At 42.2% G+C, this 23,075-nt stretch overlaps 1 protein-coding gene across 1 annotated transcript in view; it reads right to left on the bottom strand.

The window, feature by feature from the left end:
• ano3 (anoctamin 3) overlaps positions 1-23,075 on the bottom strand; it is an 84,570-nt gene that overhangs the window by 3,205 nt on the left and 58,290 nt on the right. Inside the window, exons 21-24 of the mRNA XM_065002936.1 lie at positions 22,191-22,360; positions 14,524-14,676; positions 12,314-12,461; positions 8,127-8,129 (exon numbers count right to left, since the gene is read on the bottom strand). Of these exons, the coding sequence (XP_064859008.1) occupies positions 8,127-8,129; positions 12,314-12,461; positions 14,524-14,676; positions 22,191-22,360 (474 nt within the window). The remainder of the gene's footprint in view (positions 1-8,126; positions 8,130-12,313; positions 12,462-14,523; positions 14,677-22,190; positions 22,361-23,075) is intronic.

Below are 23,075 nucleotides of genomic sequence, written 5' to 3'. Positions count from 1 at the left end.
GGCTAGGATCAAGGGAGGATCAAGTTCAAGGGAGGAACTTTTATTCCATAGGCTAGGATCAAGGGAGGATCAAGTTCAAGGGAGGAACTTTTATTCCATAGGCTAGGATCAAGGGAGGAACTTTTATTCCATAGGCTAGGATCAAGGGAGGAACTTTTATTCCATAGGCTAGGATCAAGGGAGGATCTTTTATTCCATAGGCTAGGATCCGCACATCGCCGCCATTGCAAGAGCGCATTTTTTACTGTTTTTCCACTTGTTCAGTTCAACCAGTATTGTGTTAAAATACACATATAAGGGCCTCCCGGGTGGCGCAGTGGTTAAGGGCGCTGTACTGTCCATCAGAGACCCTGGGTTTGCGCCCAGGCTTTGTCGTAACCGGCCGTGACCGGGAGGGCGTCCGGGTTAGGGAGGGTTTGGCCGGTAGGGATATCCTTGTGTCATCGCACACCAGTGACTCCTGTGGCGGGCCGGGCGCAGGGCGCGCTAGCCAAGGTTGCCAGGTGCACGGTGTTTCCTCCGACACATTGGTGCGGCTGGCTTCTGGGTTGGATGCACGCTGTGTTAAGAAGCAGTTGGGTTGTGTATCAGAGGACGCATGACTTTCAACCTTCGTCTCTCCCGAGCCCATACGGGAGTTGTAGCGATGAGACAAGATAGTAGCTACTACAACAATTGGACACTACGAAATTGGGGAGGAAAAGGGGTAAAATAAAAAAAATACACATATACATTTGTGAACAGCCATCCACAACAACCACAATCCGTAAGGCGCAAATAGCTAAATGAGAGAGCAGCAGACCATTTTATGTCAAGGATGTATTAAGTGCCTTGCAAAAATGTTACGTAAAAACAAATCCACAGGGAGTTGATTATCTTGATCCCTTTCCACTGCAGCTTTCAGCCCTCCTCATTGTATAACCTTTGACCCCACATTTTTTATTGAAAAATTGCTTCTGGTGCTATCCCTAAGATCAGGAAGGCGGCACGTGTCCCCCCCCCTTCACAAAGGTGGGGATCCTTCTGACCTACATAACTACTGCCCAATTTCGAAACTACTGTATCTTGTTTTGCAAAAATATTAGAATCACAAACTCTCAGCTAAGAACATAAAAAAAAAATGTTTTAACTTAAAATGATATTCTTAATACGCACCAGTCTGGTTTTAGCACCGTTTCAACTGGCTACACTGTGTTAAATTGCTTAGATCATAGGTATACCTGTGCTGCCATATTTATAGATCTATCCAAGGCCTTTGATACTGTCGACCAACCCCTACTCATTCAAAGGTTGTCTGAAACGGGACTCGACCAGGCGTCTTGGAAATGGTTTGGGAACTATCTGTCAGACAGGACACAAACATGTGCTTTCCGATGGTGTCATGATACCTCAATATAACTATAGGTGTCCCGCAGGGTTTGAGTTTGGGACCTGTCCTCCTTACTATTTATATACACCTTTCACAGATCATTATTCACACGGGAATCTGCACTGAACAAAAATATAATCACAACATGTAAAGTGTTGGTCCCATGTTTCATGAGCTGAAACAAAAGATCCCTGGAATTTTCCATATGCCCATAAAGAGTATTTCTTTAAAATATTTTGCAAAAATGTGTTCACCTCCCTGTTTAGTGAACATTTTTCCTTTGCCAAGATAATACATCCACCTGACAGGTGTGGCATATCAATAAGCTGATTAAACATCATGATAATTACACAGGTGCACCTTGTGCTGGGGACAATCAAAGGCCACTCTAAAATGTGCAGTTTCTTCACACAACACAATGCCACAGATGTTAGCAAGTTATTGATTTCATGAACCTTATTTCTAAAGCTACATATATACATATGGGCTATTTTTCAGCCCTTTCCTGGGTAGCTTGTCAGAGATAGACATAATATGGAAAAGAGCAAAACAAAGGAAGATAAAAAAATATATACATTCAGCAGTCCATTAATCAATTGGTGGGTGTGCGTGTGCTGGAGGGTTGAAGCTATGAACCCATTGGCTTGGCTCCCTCATCTTTTCCAGGCTTCTGGGAGGGAGAGTGGGCAATAAGCCTGTCATAGCGTATGTAAGCAATGGCAGCTTTCATGGCTCAGTTCTTTCCTCTTCTGGACTACAGCTTCAGGATAGTCCTCATTGAGGAAGATATACATTCCTCTCAAGTTTTTTAACATTTAGCAAACAACAGCTTACAACCCTTTTCGAATAGTCTATTGGTAAACAAAATTATTTTAAAAAATGATGTCCAGCAAGCTATTCTAGTCTAACTTTTCCTGCATGCGACTCCAAGAGTTAAGGAGTGTTGTTTAAGGAGAGAGGCACAGGTGTGTGGGTATTGCGCAAGAGACAGAGGCTATAAGTTAGGAGCTTATTATACATAACCCATCATTATTTAGCTAAATATCAGGCTAATACTGCATTGAATTTATTACCTGAAAGAGGTAGGCTAAGACATCTATTTATAGGCCTATATATCAATCTAGAACAGGATTATCTATTTTGAATGCAATTTGAATGGAATTGATGGAGAGAGAGAAAGACTGCGAGAGAGTGCTCGCTCGTGCACTGATTTAAAGCAACGATATAGGAGTGTTTTAAAACTCTGCAGCTGCAATTTAAAAAAAAATAAAAAATGTATCTTGACCCCTGAAAACCAGATGGAGATGGGTAAATTAGACACACATTCGGTCTTTATATTACTGTAGCATAGACTATGTAGGTCTACCTCCCACAATAAAAAAAGTTACCGTAATGACATACTGAGATGGGCAGTCAGTCCCCACCCTGAGCACTAATAATTCATCATGCAGTGACCAGAGAGAAGGCCGAAGAGAATCCAGATTTACACTTTACATATCATTTAACAGTTCCATTTCACGTCACGCTGTTCATATAAATCATTTATTATAATTGACTGGTTTCTCACAGTTATTCATCCCAGGAAAAGGGAGTGGTTTTGGGTGGTAAATCTCGGTAACCAGTTCATTCAACCCGGCAACAGACACATATATCTATTCCTAGTGTAAGGCCTAATGAATGTATTTCAATTGACTGATTTCAATTGACTGTAGCTCAGTAAAACCTTTGAAATGATCGCATGTTGCGTTTATATTTTTTTGTTTAGTATTGTTAGATTCTTGATAGATTCTTGTTCTACTCAGAAGCATGGTATCTAACAGTGAAAGAATCAGGTGGAGAGCTTAGAACATATTTTTTTATTTTATTTTACCTTTATTTAACCAGGCAAGTCGGTTAAGAACAAATTCTTATTTTCAATGACGGCCTAGGAACAGTGGGTTAACTGCCTGTTCAGGGGCAGAGTGACAGATTTGTACCCTGTCAGCTCGGGGGTTTGAACTTGCAACCTTGCGGTTACTAGTCCAACACTCTAACCACTAGGCTAGCCAGTAACAATGTCACTGAGGGAGAGAGAGTGATGTATAACGTTTACATTTTGTCAGGATATGTTACTGTTTTAAGCCATCAGGGATCCTCTGGGAAGAAAAGAGACACAGTCCGGTATCAATCACCATGACAGCCTTGAGTTGGTGAGGAGTGAGCACTTTGGGGTAGTCAGGTCAGATGAAGTGAGGAAGAACACATATCACTAAGGTTCTGTCTAGCAACAGAGGTGCATTGGCTGTTCAGATGTGGAGGAGACTCAGTCGATGGAGAAAGGGTTAAATACCAGTGCTTGTGTCAAATGTAATTGGTCTGAATGCAGCTGTATCGACCTTTTGGGAAGATTTGAACTTGGTTAAGCTTCTCTAGTGTTCGTTAAGTTATTTACTCTGAAAATCACAACCTAACAGATTGCGTTGTCGGCAGGATTCACCACGATTTGTAGTCAAACCAGAGAGCCCAGATCAGTGGAGCAGAGCTGGCAACAAACAAGATAGGCACAGTTCCTATACCTGTTTCTGCTCATTTTGACATCTTGGGGAGATGAGAATCGTAGGCTGAACAATTATAGGACACGGACCTGGAGAGCCTGAGATTAATTCGGTAGGCCCATTGTTTAACGACCGGTCGTAAATATCTGGTATAGGTTAGGTTCCATAAGGATAGGTCTCGTGTGGAGGTTTTCCTCTGCGAGATCCAGGCTGATATAAGGTGTAGGGTAGGTTCCGTATTAGGATAGGTCCCTAGTGGGGGTATTAGGATAGGTCCCTAGTGGGGGTATTAGGATAGGTCCCTAGTGGGGGTATTAGGATAGGTCCTTAGTGGGGGTATTAGGATAGGTCCCTAGTGGGGGTATTAGGATAGGTCCTTAGTGGGGGTATTAGGATAGGTCCCTAGTGGGGGTATTAGGATAGGTCCTTAGTGGGGGTATTAGGATAGGTCCCTAGTGGGGGTATTAGGATAGGTCCTTAGTGGGGGTATTAGGATAGGTCCCTAGTGGGGGTATTAGGATAGGTCCTTAGTGGGGGTATTAGGATAGGTCCCTAGTGGGGGTATTAGGATAGGTCCTTAGTGGGGTATTAGGATAGGTCCCTAGTGGGGGTATTAGGATAGGTCCCTAGTGGGGGTATTAGGATAGGTCCTTAGTGGGGGTATTAGGATAGGTCCTAGTGGGGGTATTAGGATAGGTCCTTAGTGGGGGTATTAGGATAGGTCCTTAGTGGGGGTATTAGGATAGGTCCCTAGTGGGGGTATTAGGATAGGTCCTTAGTGGGGGTATTAGGATAGGTCCTTAGTGGGGGTATTAGGATAGGTCCTTAGTGGGGGTATTAGGATAGGTCCCTAGTGGGGGTATTAGGATAGGTCCCTAGTGGGGGTATTTCCCTAGTGAGGTCTGTAAAAGGGACACAAGTCCCAGTTACAGTGAATTTTTGTAAGAGGAGAGTTATAGAAGCTAGTGAGTTAAAAAACAAAAAGGAAAAATAAGATATTTGAACACTGTTTGATGTATGTGTAGTAGCAGTATCAAAACGGAAAGTTTATGCCCGTATGACTAACATGTATATTTCTGTCTGATTGGATAAGATGCTAAATGACTAACATGTATATTTCTGTCTGATTGGATAAGATGCTAAATGACTAACATGTATATTTCTGTCTGATTGGATAAGATGCTAAATGACTAACATGTATATTTCTGTCTGATTGGATAAGATGCTAAATGACTAACATGTATATTTCTGTCTGATTGGATAAGATGCTAAATGACTAACATGTATATTTCTGTCTGATTGGATAAGATGCTAAATGACTAACATGTATATTTCTGTCTGATTGGATAAGATGCTAAATGACTAACATGTATATTTCTGTCTGATTGGATAAGATGCTAAATGACTAACATGTATATTTCTGTCTGATTGGATAAGATTTCATGTATATTTGTCTGATTGGATAAGATGCTAAATGACTAACATGTATATTTCTGTCTGATTGGATAAGATGCTAAATGACTAACATGTATATTTCTGTCTGATTGTCAGTTCCACTTTCTCTGTTTTCTCTCTCCTTTTCGTCTATCACACTCCTCTGTTATCTGTCCATCTGCGTGGCGTGTATCTCAGGGGGCGAGGAGGACCGATGGGGGGGGGGGGGACGAGGAAATCTGAACACCAAAATAAGACATTTTAGAGTATATATATATATATATATGGGGTAAGGGGAATAGTACACGCTAAATAAAAGATACATAAACGTTGGTGGATTGAAACAAACATTTCACGATCGGAGTAAGGACAGTGGATTTACAATTATCACGGTTGGTTTATAATTAATACTTTTGGATTGCTGATTAAAATGTAGCAGTGGTGGTGTTGATACTGTGGGATTTATTTGGGATTTGGGTCTTTTCAATTCAGTTCTATATTGGGTATGCAGAAGGATGGAAATTTTTTGAAAGATATTTAAATGGTTTCGGAAGATCAGGGAAAGAAAAGGGAGAGGAAATATTTGAATGGTGCCGAATGCCCTGTATCCTGATTTTCTGGTGAGGCCTGATCAATCTCACTAGAAATGATGGAAACAGGTGGGATTTAATTATAAAATGAATGAGAAACACCAGTTTCTGTTCTATTTTTACATTGCTTTAGGAGATACTATTTCCTTAGGGGGTTATCAAGAGTTGTGATTCGAAATTGATTGGTTATTCGAATTTGTTTTATTTTTGATTACCTGTTCCCTGGGGTCCTGGTCTTTGGGTAAATATACTAATGTTATTAAGAAAAGGTTCATGTAATAATTTGTCATATAGTCAATGCTTGTCTGGATTTCCTGACACAGAAATTCATTGAACTAAACTGTTGTTCTGATCTGTGCTTTTTGAGGTTATCATGGAAGGTGACGTCAAAACCCTCCCTAACAGGCTGAAGAAAGAGTTAATGCATGGTAGGAATAATCTGACCACCAACAGTGTGTGTGAACCTCAAAACCCTCCCTAACAGGCTGAAGAAAGAGTTAATGCATGGTAGGAATAATCTGACCACAAACAGTGTGTGTGAACCTCAAAACCCTCCCTAACAGGCTGAAGAAAGAGTTAATGCATGGTAGGATTAATCTGACCACCAACAGTGTGTGTGTGAACCTCAAAACCCTCCCTAACAGGCTGAAGAAAGAGTTACTGCATGGTAGGAATAATCTGACCACCAACAGTGTGTGTGAACCTCATAACCCTCACTAACAGGCTGAAGAAAGAGTTAATGCATGGTAGGAATAATCTGACCACCAACAGTGTGTGTGAACCTCAAAACCCTCCCTAACAGGCTGAAGAAAGAGTTAATGCATGGTAGGAATAATCTGACCACCAACAGTGTGTGTGTGAACCTCAAAACCCTCCCTAACAGGCTGAGGAAAGAGTTAATGCATGGTAGGAATAATCTGACCACCAACAGTGTGTGTGAACCTCAAAACCCTCCCTAACAGGCTGAGGAAAGAGTTAATGCATGGTAGGAATAATCTGACCACCAACAGTGTGTGTGAACCTCAAAACCCTCCCTAACAGGCTGAAGAAAGAGCGACCAAGGCGTGCAATGCGACAGTGCCCTTTAGCACTTCTATCTGCCCTTTAACACTTCTATCTGCCCTTTAACACTTCTATCTGCCCTTTAACACTTCTATCTGCCCTTTAGCACTTCTATCTGCCCTTTAACACTTCTATCTGCCCTTTAACACTTCTATCTGCCCTTTAACACTTCTATCTGCCCTTTAGCACTTCTATCTGCCCTTTAGCACTTCTATCTGCCCTTTAACACTTCTATCTGCCCTTTAGCACTTCTATCTGCCCTTTAACACTTCTATCTGCCCTTTAACACTTCTATCTGCCCTTTAACATGTCTATCTGCCCTTTAACATGTCTATCTGCCCTTTAACACTTCTATCTGCCCTTTAGCACTTCTATCTGCCCTTTAACACTTCTATCTGCCCTTTAACATGTCTATCTGCCCTTTAACATGTCTATCTGCCCTTTAACACTTCTATCTGCCCTTTAAGACTTCTATCTGAGTCCGTGGAATAAACCAGGGTGCGGGCGGCAGGAGTGGTGAGAGCGTGTGTGGAGTGAGCGTGGAGAGAGAGAACGGCTCAGGTGAGAGATTCTTGTATGTGGGGGAAACGGATGTATCTATTTGGATGTTGAAATCGGGGCATTATCAAGGGCCATCAAATGGGACAGGCAAGAGTTACATGTGCCGTTTGGGAAGATGAACTGTAAACGATATCTGAAAAAGACACGCTAGAATGATAAGTGTCAGAAGAAGGTCGGGGTGGGGGTCTTCACACTGCAAATAATTTGGACTAAGTATCCATTGAGATACTGATCTTTCATTACCAGGCCACTCGTGACAGGAAAACAGGGACAAAGGGAGGCTGTAATGAGAATAATTATTACTGGCAAAGGTTTCCGTTTATAAATGTACATTCTAACCGGGATGATGTCTGCTAAATTGAGAAGCTGGAATTCGAGTCCTCGACTCAAAGTAAACACTTAAGGACTGAATTTGGGTTGGATAACTTATAAGATGTTTTAGTTATGATTTGGATACAGGGAGAGACAGTCGCTATAGAACGGTGAAGGGTGGAGGCGCAGCTCAAAATGATCAGGGAGGCTCCAGGACCCTTATCGCTAAGTGTCTTCCGACGGGGAGGTTGTTTGTTAGAGAACTCACTGGATGATGGTCAAACATGAAGGTTTTTTGTTTTACCATGTCATCGGGCATTTTAATGTTAAATCGCATCGATGCATAAAGATGGATGGATGATACGGTACAATTAATTGCATACAAGGCATATAGTGATTTTCGATAACACTCAATGATAACTGGTAACAGGTAACTGGTAACTGGTAACTGGTAACTGGTAACTGGTAACAGGTAACTGGTAACTGGTAACTGGTAACTGGTAACAGGTAACTGGTAACTGGTAACAGGAAACTGGTAACAGGTAACTGGTAACTGGTAACTGGTAACAGCTAACTGGTAACTGGTAACAGGTAACTGGTAACTGGTAACTGGTAACAGGTAACAGGTAACTGGTAACAGGTAACTGGTAACTGGTAACTGGTAACAGGTAACAGGTAACTGGTAACAGGTAACTGGTAACTGGTAACAGGTAACAGGTAACAGGTAACTGGTAACAGGTAACTGGTAACAGGTAACTGGTAACTGGTAACAGGTAACTGGTAACAGGTAACTGGTAACTGGTAACTGGTAACAGGTAACTGGTAACTGGTAACAGGTAACAGGTAACTGGTAACAGGTAACTGGTAACAGGTAACTGGTAACAGGTAACAGGTAACAGGTAACTGGTAACTGGTAACTGGTAACAGGTAACTGGTAACTGGTAACTGGTAACAGGTAACTGGTAACTGGTAACTGGTAACTGGTAACAGGTAACTGGTAACAGGTAACTGGTAACTGGTAACTGGTAACTGGTAACAGGTAACAGGTAACTGGTAACTGGTAACTGGGAGACCGAGGGGAGTACAGAGGATGCGGTTTCTCTAATGTCATAAATTAGCTGGTAACTGGTAACTGGTAACTGGTAACAGGTAACTGGTAACAGGTAACTGGTAACTGGTAACTGGTAACTGGTAACAGGTAACAGGTAACTGGTAACTGGTAACTGGGAGACCGAGGGGAGTACAGAGGATGCGGTTTCTCTAATGTCATAAATTAGCGATCTTGCCATAAGAGGAGAGTCTATGTTTTTCAGGAAATGACCCATGTGTTGCAGTGTGTATATCCTCAGATGAAAGCAGAGATATAACCAAGAGCACGGGCTGAATTCTGGAGATTGAGTGTACATCAGGAGACTCCAGGTTAGGGTGTTGGAAAAGTATTGGTTTGAAAGACACACTATTCCGAACAGTACCTGCAGCGGTAAAGATGGTCATGTCTCTCCTTGTGGGAGGTGCATAGTTCTCACGTGAAGTGAGGTCCAGCTGCATAATGGGTGAGTGAAGACACCATGACACAGGAAGCGGAGCGAGAGAGAGAGACTAGATTCCACTGTAGACATACATGCAGATGGGTTGGGTCTGGGAGCTCCTATAAACATCATAGTTGGGTTGGTCTGGGAGCTCCTATAAACATCATAGTTGGGTTGGTCTGGGAGCTCCTATAAACATCATAGTTGGGTTGGTCTGGGAACTACTGTAACATCATAGGTGGGTTGGTCTGGGAACTACCTTAACATCATAGATGGGTTGGGTCTGGGAACTACTTTAACATCATAGATGGGTTGGTCTAGGAACTACTTTAACATCATAGTTGGGTTGGGTCTGGGAACTACTTTAACATCATAGTTGGGTTGGTCTAGGAACTACTTTAACATCATAGTTGGGTTGGTCTGGGAACTACTTTAACATCATAGATGGGTTGGTCTGGGAACTACCTTAACATCATAGATTGGTTGGTCTGGGAACTACTTTAACATCATAGATGGGTTGGTCTGGGAACTACTTTAACATCATAGATGGGTTGGTCTGGGAACTACTTTAACATCATAGTTGGGTTGGTCTGGGAACCACTTTAACAGAGGAGATGGGTTGGTCTGGGAACTACTTTAACATCATAGATGGGTTGGTCTGGGAACTACTTTAACATCATAGATGGGTTGGTCTGGGAACTACTTTAACATCATAGATGGGTTGGGTTTGGAAACTACTGTAACATCATAGTTGGGTTGGGTCTGGGAACTACTTTAACATCATAGTTGGGTTGGTCTGGGAGCTCCTATAAACATCATAGTTGGGTGGGGTTTGCTGCTTTATTGGTTAATGCATCATATGAAAGAGGATGTCGGGGTAATTCTACTCTAAACAACATTTTGAAAGCATTGACGTGAAAGCATATACAGTGCTGGGTTACCTCAAGAGGATGTAGGGTTGATTAGGGATACGCGCTAGCCTATCAGGTGACCTGCCTATCAGGTGACCTGCCTATCAGGTGATGTACCTATCAGGTGACGTGCCTATCAGGTGACCTGCCTATCAGGTGACGTGCCTATCAGGTGACCTGCCTATCAGGTGACCTGCCTATCAGGTGACGTGCCTATCAGGTGACCTGCCTATCAGGTGGCAAAGGAGGAGATGGGGAACAAAGTGAAAATGACCTGACTTGGGAACACCTCTCGGAACCTGGGGCCAAAAGGGGAAGACTGGGCGAAAGAATGAGGAGGCTTTTTAGGGCCTTCATCCAGCAGAAAAGTATCCTGGAGGTGTAGAGTCAAGGTGAAAAGAGAGTGGGAATTGTCATGGTTTCAAACTTTGTTTTTACATGCATATATAATTATGCATAGCTTATCAGATTGTTAATACTGTTATGTTTTGTGTGTCTTTTTGTTGATTTCCAAGTCTAATACCATCACTCTCTTAGGAACCAGAAGGAGAAAGTGGAGAAACTAAAAGCTGACATGGAACAGCAGATTCAGCTGGAATGGCATTTTGTTGTGTGATGAGAGATGGAAATAAAATAGTGTATGGTGTGATCATAGAACAAAGACGTCTCTTTAGTTTGTAAACCTCACAGTGGTAAATGTTTTGTTATCATTGTTCGTTCATTTATAATAATATTTTACAGTTGAAGTCGGAAGTTTACATACACCTTAGCCAAATACAGTTTTTCACAATTCCTGATATTTAATCCAAGTAAAAAGTCCCTGTTTTAGGTCAGTTAGGATCATCACTTTATTTTAAGAATGTGAAATCTCAGAATAATAGTAGAGAGAATGATTAAGCTTTTATTTCTTTCATCAAATTCCCAGTGGGTCAGAAGTTTACATACACTTAATTATTATTTGGTATCATTGCCTTTAAATTGTTTAACTTGGGTCAAATGTTTCAGGTTGCCTCCACAAGCTTTCCACAGTAAGTTGGGTGAATCTTGGTCCATTCGTCCTGACAGAGCTGGTGTAACTGAGTCAGGTTTGTTGGCCTCCTTGCTCGCACATGCTTTTTCAGTTCAGCCCACAAATGTCCTATAGGATTGAGGTCAGGGCTTTGTGACTCCAATACCTTGACTTTGTTGTCCTTAAGCCATTTTGTCCCAACTTTGGAAGTATGCTTGCGGTCATTGTTCATTTGGAAGACCCATTTGCGACCAAGCTTTAACTTCCTGACTGATGTCTTGAGATGTTGCTTCAACATATCCACATAATTTCCCTACCTCGTGATGCCATCTATTTTGTGAAGTGAACCAGTCCCTCCTGCAGCAAAGCACCCCCACAACATGATGCTGCCACCCCAGGCTTCACGGTTGGGATGGTGTTGGTCAGCTTGGAAGCCTCCCCCCTTTTTCCTCCAAACATAACGAGGGTCATTATGGCCAAACAGTTCTATTTTAGTTTCATCAGACCAGAGGACATTTCTCCAAAAAGTACAACGACAAAACAAAGGAAATAAAGGTCAGAACGTGACAGGCTCCAACTTTTACTCCATCTTGTGCCAACATCAGTTCTTTTAAGTCTTGGTTCCAATAGTTTCTATTATTTTCTAAGAGATTGTCAGTTGGATAAGCTCTCTGCAAAGTTTTGTATATCTCTTACCTATCACATGAACATTCTTTTCTGACTCAAATAAGATTCCCTCAAGGTTGCTCGGCATTTTGTGAAATGTCGATTTTACATTAAGTTACATGTATCAACACAAAAAAATCTCTTTTTCATTCTGTAATGAAAATAAATGTATTTCCTGTTACCAATTCGCTCTAATTTTTTTTAAAAGCACTGGACTCTTACCAACGGAGCCACAACAACCAACTAATATTGCAACACAAAGTATCCCTGTAGAATGGTCCCGGCATTCTTTAACGAACAGACAAGGTATACTCTGACTGGAGAAATTGGACCTACTTCTCGTGGTGGTACTCCTTGTCCACACAGGGTCCGTATCTGAACGCGTAGACGAAGCGGGGGATGTAGTCGGAGGTGATGGCGATGACGAAGGCGTTGGTGATGACCGCCAGCACGCCGATCCCCTCCAGGATACCATACCAGATACCTGATGGGAACACAGGAGCTCGTTACACAAAATGCTTTTACTCTCAATATACTTCTACTCTCTCTCGCTATCTTTACCAGTAATCTAAAAGCTACCATGGGGGAGGAAGTGTTCAATTCTCAACTAACAACAGATCCTTTATGGCTCAGTCGATCTCACACGCTCTTGGTAAAATCCCTGCCTCCAATTGCACCTCAGGACAGTTTCCCCATCTGATTAGCATTGTGTAATACACTTAACATATGGAAGAAATAACTGATCTATATCTGTGTCTGTATTACTGACCTATATCTGTGTCTGTATTACTGACCTATATCTGTATTACTGACCTGTATCTGTGTCTGTATTACTGACCTGTATCTGTGTCTGTATTACTGACCTGTATCTGTGTCTGTATTACTGGCCTATATCTGTGTCTGTATTACTGACCTGTATCTGTGGCTGTATTACTGACCTGTATCTGTGTCTGTATTACTGACCTGTATCTGTGTCTGTATTACTGACCTGTATCTGTGTCTGTATTTCTGACCTGTATCTGTGGCTGTATTACTGACCTGTATCTGTGTCTGTATTACTGACCTGTATCTGTGTCTGTATTACTGGCCTATATCTGTGTCTGTATTACTGACCTGTATCTGTGGCTGTATTACTGACCTGTATCTGTGTCTGTATTACTGACCTGTATCTGTGTCTGTATTACTGACCTGTATCTGTGTCTGTATTACTGACCTGTATCTGTGTCTGTATTACTGACCTGTATCTGTGGCTGTATTACTGGCCTGTATTACTGACCTGTATCTGTGTCTGTATTACTGACCTGTATCTGTGTCTGTATTACTGACCTGTATCTGTGTCTGTATTACTGACCTGTATCTGTGGCTGTATTACTGACCTGTATCTGTGTCTGTATTACTGACCTGTATCTGTGGCTGTATTACTGACCTGTATCTGTGTCTGTATTACTGGCCTGTATCTGTGTCTGTATTACTGACCTGTATCTGTGTCTGTATTACTGACCTGTATCTGTGGCTGTATTACTGACCTGTATCTGTGTCTGTATTACTGACCTGTATCTGTGTCTGTATTACTGATCTGTATCTGTGTCTGTATTACTGACCTGTATCTGTGTCTGTATTACTGACCTGTATCTGTGTCTGTATTTCTGACCTATATCTGTGTCTGTATTACTGACCTGTATCTGTATTACTGACCTGTATCTGTGTCTGTATTTCTGACCTGTATCTGTGTCTGTATTTCTGACCTATATCTGTGTCTGTATTACTGACCTGTATCTGTATTACTGACCTGTATCTGTGTCTGTATTACTGACCTGTATCTGTGTCTGTATTACTGACCTGTATCTGTGTCTGTATTTCTGACCTATATCTGTGTCTGTATTACTGACCTGTATCTGTGTCTGTATTTCTGACCTATATCTGTGTCTGTATTACTGACCTGTATCTGTATTACTGACCTGTATCTGTGTCTGTATTTCTGACCTATATCTGTGTCTGTATTTCTGACCTGTATCTGTGTCTGTATTACTGACCTGTATCTGTGTCTGTATTACTGGCCTGTATTACTGACCTGTATCTGTGTCTGTATTACTGACCTGTATCTGTGTCTGTATTTCTGACCTGTATCTGTGTCTGTATTACTGACCTGTATCTGTGTCTGTATTACTGACCTGTATCTGTTTCTGTATTTCTGACCTGTATCTGTGTCTGTATTACTGACCTGTATCTGTGTCTGTATTACTGACCTGTATCTGTGTCTGTATTTCTGACCTGTATCTGTGTCTGTATTACTGACCTGTATCTGTGTCTGTATTTCTGACCTGTATCTGTGTCTGTATTACTGACCTGTATCTGTGTCTGTATTTCTGACCTGTATCTGTGTCTGTATTACTGACCTGTATCTGTGTCTGTATTACTGACCTGTATCTGTTTCTGTATTACTGACCTGTATCTGTGTCTGTATTACTGACCTATATCTGTTTCTGTATTTCTAACCTGTATCTGTGTCTGTATTTCTAACCTATATCTGTGGCTGTATTACTGACCAATGTCTGTGGCTCTGGCAGGCATGGGTCTCCTCCACTGGGTGACAAACTTGTAGGCGTCCAGTCGTATCTCGATGATGTTGTTGAGCAGAGCCAGTAGAGGAGCCAATGGGAATGCAGCCACAAAGATCGTGGTGAAACCAAACTGGAGAACTGAGCAGAAGATGAGCAGGAGGAAGTAGAAACAGAAAATACATGGTTATAATGGTGGGTTTGAACCTCCTGTGGTTAACCTCAGTATTGGTATTTATATTTATTATGGAACCTCATTAGCTGCTGCCAAGGCAGCTACTATTTACTGGGTCCTGGGGAATTCCTGATTCTATCTGCATGATATTGGAGAGGCTTCCATTAAAGAACACCCCTCTGTGTTCTGTTAGACAGGTAACTCTTTATCCACATTATAGCAGGGGGTGTAAAGCCATAACACCCTCTGTGTTCTGTTAGACAGGTAACTCTTTATCCACAATATAGCAGGGGGTGTAAAGCCATAACACCCTCTGTGTTCTGTTAGACAGGTAACTCTTTATCCACAATATAGCAGGGGGTGTAAAGCCATAACACCCTCTGTGTTCTGTTAGACAGGTAACTCTTTATCCACAATATAGCAGGGGGTGTAAAGCCATAACACCCTCTGTGTTCTGTTAGACAGGTAACTCTTTATCCACAATATAGCAGGGGGTGTAAAGCCATAACACCCTCTGTGTTCTGTTAGACAGGTAACTCTTTATCCACAATATAGTAGGGGGTGTAAAGCCAGAACATATACGTTTTTCCAGAAGCAGACTATGATCGATAATGTCAAAATCTGCACTGAAGTCTAACAAAACAGCTCCCACAATCTTTTTTATCACCAATTTATCTCAGCCAATCATCAGTCATTTGTGTAAGTGCTGTGCTTGTTGAATGTCCTTCCCTATAAGCTGAAAGTCTGTCGTCTTTTTGTTTACTGTAAAATAGCATTGTATCTGGTCAAACACATTTTTTTCCAAAAGTTTACTAAGGGTTGGTAACAGGCTGATTGGTCAGCTATTTGTATTTGTATTTTGTATTTACAGTTTTTAACAATCACTTTGGCACTAATTTCAGAACCGTGTGTTCATTTTTCAAACCTCTAGACAAAACTCAAAACGGTCATCACTTGTAACACAGGCTGTCCACTGTTCAAAACATTGCATTGTGCACTCATATCTTTAAAGAAACCTTGCACTTGCAGAATCATTGGTTCAAATTTATCATGAAATACCATAGGAACATTCATTTAGATCACCCACACACAAGATACCAATAGTTTCACTGTGTCGTTGTTCGTACAATCATTAAATATTGTAGTAGAAAATATATGATACGTGTTTCATTATGCTACTACACGTAAATACATCACTGTAAAAGGACTAGTAGAGAGAATACCACAGACACAGTGGAATCATTGAAAAAAAAAGAAATGTATTGATGAAATACAATAAAATCACAACGTAGGTTTCTTTGAATCAAAGCAAAAATAATTAGCTACAACAAAAAAAAAACAGTTAAAGGTGAACTGCAGTGTTCCTCACCTGGCTTACTGTAAAACATCACTGCAGTGTTCCTCACCTGGCTTACTGTAAAACATCACTGCAGTGTTCCTCACCTGGCTTACTGTAAAACATCACTGCAGTGTTCCTCACCTGGCTTACTGTAAAACATCACTGCAGTGTTCCTCACCTGGCTTACTGTAAAACATCACTGCAGTGTTCCTCACCTGGCTTACTGTAAAACATCACTGCAGTGTTCCTCACCTGGCTTACTGTAAAACATCACTGCAGTGTTCCTCACCTGGCTTACTGTAAAACATCACTGCAGTGTTCCTCACCTGGCTTACTGTAAAACATCACTGCAGTGTTCCTCACCTGGCTTCACTGTAAAACATCACTGCAGTGTTCCTCACCTGGCTTACTGTAAAACATCACTGCAGTGTTCCTCACCTGGCTTACTGTAAAACATCACTGCAGTGTTCCTCACCTGGCTTACTGTAAAACATCACTGCAGTGTTCCTCACCTGGCTTACTGTAAAACATCACTGCAGTGTTCCTCACCTGGCTTACTGTAAAACATCACTGCAGTGTTCCCCGCCTGGCTTACTGTAAAACATCACTGCAGTGTTCCCCGCCTGGCTTACTGTAAAACATCACTGCAGTGATCCTCACCTGGCTTACTGTAAAACATCACTGCAGTGTGCCTCACCCTGCTTACTGTAAAAAGCAAAACAAATGATTGATTACTGTACTTCTATATTTCCATCAACCCTGTCTTGTGGATTTGGCCACAGGTTCTCATCCACATCACAATGGAGGTTTTCATTAGCCAAACATCTTGGGAAGAATCTTCGGGCGAATCCAGGCCTGACACTGGTCTGCCGTGATGTCATTGCATGCGTCATCCATGGCCTGGAGAAGGGTGGCTTGTTCGTGAGGGCGCCTATCATATACCTTCCACCTCCATGTGGAGAAAAATTCCTCAATCGGGTTAAGGAAAGGAGAGTGTGGGGGTAAGTACAGGGTGGTAAATTGCAGATGGGCCTGAAACCATGCTTGCACCATTTGAGCATGGTGGAACCTGACATTATCTCACACAATGGCATTGGTCATGCTATCAGCTCTACAGACCTGATTTAGCTCATCAAGGAAGGTTACATTCGAACAGTGAATCATGTGGCTGCCTGCAACTCAATATATAGAGTGTATAGAGTAGAGAGCTTTAGACGTTGTTCGACCAAACATTAGAACGGGCAAGATGCGTAATCTAAGCAACTTTGACCGTGGTATGATTGTTGATGCCACACATGGTGATTCCAGCATCTCAGAAACAGCTGCCTTCCTGGGATTTTTACGCACTACAGTCTCTAGAGTTTACAGAGAATGGTGAGATAAACAAAACACATTCAGTGACAAAACACCTTGTTAATGAGAGAGGTCAGAGGAGAATGTCCAGACTCATTCAAGCTAACAGAAAGACCACAAATGCTCAAATAACAGCTGTTTAAAACAGCGGTGTGCAGAAGGGCATCTCTTAACGTACAACATCGTGAATAATTCAGGCTGTTGTGGAGGCAAAAATGGTCCTACCCAGCACTAGATAGGTGTACCTAATAAAGTGTCCGGTGAGTGTACAGTAATGTCAAATCTGAAAACATGGTCTGGGAAAAGTGGTACATGGGACCATAGAAACCGTGTCTGATAAAGAATGATGATGAAATATTACATCCATAGATAATGTAGTCCAATTGGTTCATGTTCCACGGTAATTGGTGTCAATGGATCTCGTTATCCTGAAACTTTCATGATCTAAACATGGAATATTGTTTGTCAGTTTCCATAAAACTATGAATTAAGATTATTAATGCAACAGTTACTTATCATTTTGATCAGTTGTATCAATTGATAGTTAGATCATTGTAATGAAATGAATAGACAGTCATCTCAGATGTAATGTGTGAATTTCATTTTGTAATGGTAATACTTTGATGTTACTTAAGTTGTGTCATTTTGAACAGGTGATTTTAGTTCAATGAACAAATTATCTTAGCTTTATGTGCACTGATTCCAAGCCATTTGGAAAATATGTTATACTATTGAAAAATTAGCATTTTGATCATTGGTTGTGAGTTTTGTGTCTAGAGTTTTGGAAAATGACATCAAGGTTCCGAAATTAGTGCCAAAGTGATTGTAAAAGACTGTATTATGCATCCCCATAAGCTGCAGCTAATCTTCCTGGTGTGCAGCAAAATTAAGGCAGTTTATACAATTTTATACAACATACAATACAACATTACAATACATTCACAGGTTTCACAACACACTGTGTGCCATCAGGCCCCTAGTCCATCACAACCACATATCTACAGTACAAAATCCATGTGTATGTATGTTATCATGTGTGTGTGTGTGTGTGTGTGTGTGTGTGTGTGTGTGTGTGTGTGCGCGTGTGCGCGTGTGTGCGTGTGTGTGTGTGTGTGTGTGTGTGTGTGTGTGTGCGTGTGTGCGCGTGTGTGCGCGTGTGCGCGCGTGTGCGCGTGTGCGCGTGTGCGTGTGTGCGTGTGTGCGCGTGTGTGTGTGTGTGTGTGTGTGTGTGTGTGTGTGTGCGTGTGTGCGCGTGTGCGCGTGTGTGCGCGTGTGCGCGTGTGTGCGCGTGTGTGCGTGTGTGCGCGTGTGTGTGTGTGTGTCTGTGTGTGCGTGCGTGCGTGCGTGTCTGTGCCAATGTCTGTGTTGCTTCTTTTATCTGTTTTTTAAATCTAATATTACTGATTTTAATGCTTGAGCCAGTAAAGGGGGCTTTACTATTCTTAGGTAGCGGAAGGACTTTTGCTTCCCTCCAAGCCTGGGGGCACACACTTAAATTGAAAAAATGGCAAATAGGAGTTGCAATATCGTCCGCTATTATCCTCAATAATTTTCCATTCAAGTTGTCAGTTATGGCCTGTCTTTGTTGACAGACAACAACAAAAAATGTACCTCTTCCACACTCACTTTACGGAATTCAAACTGACAATGCTTGTTTTTCATCATTCGGTCAGATATACTTGGATGTGTAGTGTCAGCGTTTGTTTCTGGCATGTCATGTCTAAATTTACTAATCTTGCCAAATCATTAAAGTAGTTGGCAATATACAGAGTCAATAGTGTACGCCTCAATGCCATCGGAAGACTCCCTGAACATATTCCAGTCTGTGCTGCAAAACAGTCCTGTAGTTTAGCATCTGCTTCATCTGACCACTTTTTTATTGGCCGAGTCACTGGTGCTTCCTGTTTAGTTTTTGCTTGTAAGCAGGAAACAGGAGGATAGAATTGTGGTCAGATTTGCCAAAATGGAGGGCAAGGGAGAGCTTTGTACACGTCTCTGTGTGTGGAGTAAAAGTGGTCTGTAGATCTTTCTCTCTTGTTGCACATTTAACATGCTGATAGAAATTTGGTGAAATGGATTTAAGTTTCCCTGCATTAAAGTCTCCGGCCACTAGGAGCACCGCCTCTGGATGAGCGTTTTCCTGTTTGCTTACGCCGGAATACAGCTCATTGAGTGCGGTCTTAGTGCCAGCATCGGTCTTCTCAGAAGGCAGCCCGAACTCCGCCCTCTTTTTCTCCGTCTTCTCTTCACGGTGCACAATTGAGCAAGAGGACAAGTACATTAGAGTTTCGAGATTTGAGAAACAGACGCCTCATAAGTCCTCAACTGGTAGCTTCAAACACCAGTCTCAATGTCAACAGTGAAGAGGCGACTCCGGGATGCTGGCCTTCTAGGCAGAGTTCCTCTGTCCAGTGTCTGTGTTCTTTTGCCCATCATAATCTTTTCTTTCAAATGGCCAGTCTGAGTTATGGCTTTTTCTTTGCAACTCTGCCTAGAAGGCCAGCATCCCGGAGTCGCCTCTTCACTGCTGACGTTGAGACTGGTGTTTGAAGCTACCAGTTGAGGACTTATCTGTCTGTTTCTCAAATCTCGACACTCTAATGTACTTGTCCTCTTGTTCAATTGTGCACCGGGGCCTCCCACTCCTCTTTCTATTCTGGTTAGATCCAGGTTGCGCGGTTCTGTGAAGGGAGTAGTACACAGCATTGTACTACTCCCTTGTTGTCCACTGTGTGTGGCAGGCTTACAATGATGGCAAAAAACAAAATTTGAGAGTGTGCTGACCCTGGTGTTGGAAGGGGTACGCAGCTAGAGGTTGAATGTTTGAAGGGGTACGGGAATATGAAAAGCTTGGGAACCACTGTACTAGTCCATGGTAACATAGCTAATATGTCTTACCCATCTCCAGGTACTCATCCACCAGTCCATGGTAACATAGCTAATATGTCTTACCCATCTCCAGGTACTCATCCACCAGTCCATGGTAACATAGCTAATATGTCTTACCCATCTCCAGGTACTCATCCACCAGTCCATGGTAACATAGCTAATATGTCTTACCCATCTCCAGGTACTCATCCACCAGTCCATGGTAACATAGCTAATATGTCTTACCCATCTCCAGGTACTCATCCACCAGTCCATGGTAACATGGCTAATATTTCTTACCCATCTCCAGGTACTCATCCACCAGTCCATGGTAACATAGCTAATATGTCTTACCCATCTCCAGGTACTCATCCACCAGTCCATGGTAACATAGCTAATATTTCCTACCCATCTCCAGGTACTCATCCACCAGTCCATGGTAACATAGCTAATATTTCTTACCCATCTCCAGGTACTCATCCACCAGTCCATGGTAACATAGCTAATATTTCCTACCCATCTCCAAGTACTCATCCACCAGTCCATGGTAACATAGCTAATATTTCTTACCCATCTCCAGGTACTCATCCACCAGTCCATGGTAACATGGCTAATATTTCTTACCCATCTCCAGGTACTCATCCACCAGTCCATGGTAACATAGCTAATATGTCTTACCCATCTCCAGGTACTCATCCACCAGTCCATGGTAACATAGCTAATATTTCCTACCCATCTCCAGGTACTCATCCACCAGTCCATGGTAACATAGCTAATATTTCTTACCCATCTCCAGGTACTCATCCACCAGTCCATGGTAACATAGCTAATATTTCCTACCCATCTCCAAGTACTCATCCACCAGTCCATGGTAACATAGCTAATATTTCTTACCCATCTCCAGGTACTCATCCACCAGTCCATGGTAACATAGCTAATATGCCTTACCCATCTCCAGGTACTCATCCACCAGTCCATGGTAACATAGCTAATATGTCTTACCCATCTCCAGGTACTCATCCACCAGTCCATGGTAACATAGCTAATATGTCTTACCCATCTCCAGGTACTCATCCACCAGTCCATGGTAACATAGCTAATATTTCTTACCCATCTCCATGTACTCATCTACTACTCCATGGTAACATAGCTAATATTTCTTACCCATCTCCAGGTACTCATCCACCAGTCCATGGTAACATAGCTAATATGTCTTACCCATCTCCAGGTACTCATCCACCAGTCCATGGTAACATAGCTAATATGTCTTACCCATCTCCAGGTACTCATCCACCAGTCCATGGTAACATAGCTAATATTTCCTACCCATCTCCAGGTACTCATCCACCAGTCCATGGTAACATAGCTAATATTTCTTACCCATCTCCAGGTACTCATCCACCAGTCCATGGTAACATAGCTAATATTTCTTACCCATCTCCAGGTACTCATCCACCAGTCCATGGTAACATAGCTAATATTTCTTACCCATCTCCAGGTACTCATCCACCAGTCCATGGTAACATAGCTAATATGTCTTACCCATCTCCAGGTACTCATCCACCAGTCCATGGTAACATAACTAATATGTCTTACCCATCTCCAGGTACTCATCCACCAGTCCATGGTAACATAGCTAATATTTCTTACCCATCTCCAGGTACTCATCCACCAGTCCATGGTAACATAGCTAATATGTCTTACCCATCTCCAGGTACTCATCCACCAGTCCATGGTAACATAGCTAATATGTCTTACCCATCTCCAGGTACTCATCCACCAGTCCATGGTAACATAGCTAATATTTCTTACCCATCTCCATGTACTCATCTACTACTCCATGGTAACATAGCTAATATGTCTTACCCATCTCCAGGTACTCATCCACCAGTCCATGGTAACATAGCTAATATGTCTTACCCATCTCCAGGTACTCATCCACCAGTCCGTGGGCGTTCATGGGCTGCAGGTTCCAGTCTATGTCCCACTGAGGAAGCTGTACTTTGATCTCCACATTCTGTCCCCCTCGTGTTCTCTCTTCCCTCTCTGTCTGCTTGATCTTCCTCCGAGACCACCAGTTCTGCAGCAGACTGGAGAGTTAGAGAGGGGGGGGTGAAAGAGACAGAGACAGAGGGAGACAGAGAGACAAAGACAGAGATTGAGAGAGAGACAGAGACAGAGAGAGATCTATAATCTGCAATCTAAGCCCTGCTCTCTTCAATATTTACATCAATGAATTGGCCACTATTCTAGAAAAATCCTCAGCCCTCAGTTAGTCTCAACAATTCAGAGGTTAAATGCCTAGTCTTCGCAGATTACCTATGCCTTCGGTCACCCACAGCACATGGCCTACAGCAGAGCCTGGACCTGCTAGAGCAGTACTGCCAGACCTGGGCCCTGGCAGTAAACCCCAAATAGACTAAAATAATTATTTTCCAGAGAAGATCCAGATCTCAGGGAATTAAACCAAAGTTCTCAATTGGTACAAAATATATAGAGTACAGCACACAATACAATTACTGAGGTTTAAATATATAGAGTACTGCACACACTACAATTACTGAGGTTTAAAAATAAGCTGAACTGGACACCTTAATGAGGCAGTGAATGAACTGAGAGAGAAAGAACGCAGGGCATTCTACGCCATAAACAAACTAATTCAAATTGAAATACCTATCAAATTTTGGCTAAAACTAATTGAATGTGTCATTGAACCAATTGCACTTTATGCCAGCGAGGTGTGGGGTCCACTTGCAAAACAAGATTTCATCAAATGGGACAAACACCCCATTGAAACCCTGCATG

Source organism: Oncorhynchus nerka, linkage group LG17, assembly GCF_034236695.1.
Source record: "Oncorhynchus nerka isolate Pitt River linkage group LG17, Oner_Uvic_2.0, whole genome shotgun sequence".
Classification (NCBI taxonomy): Eukaryota; Metazoa; Chordata; class Actinopteri; order Salmoniformes; family Salmonidae; genus Oncorhynchus; species Oncorhynchus nerka.
This window is presented reverse-complemented; position numbering and strand designations above follow the sequence as displayed.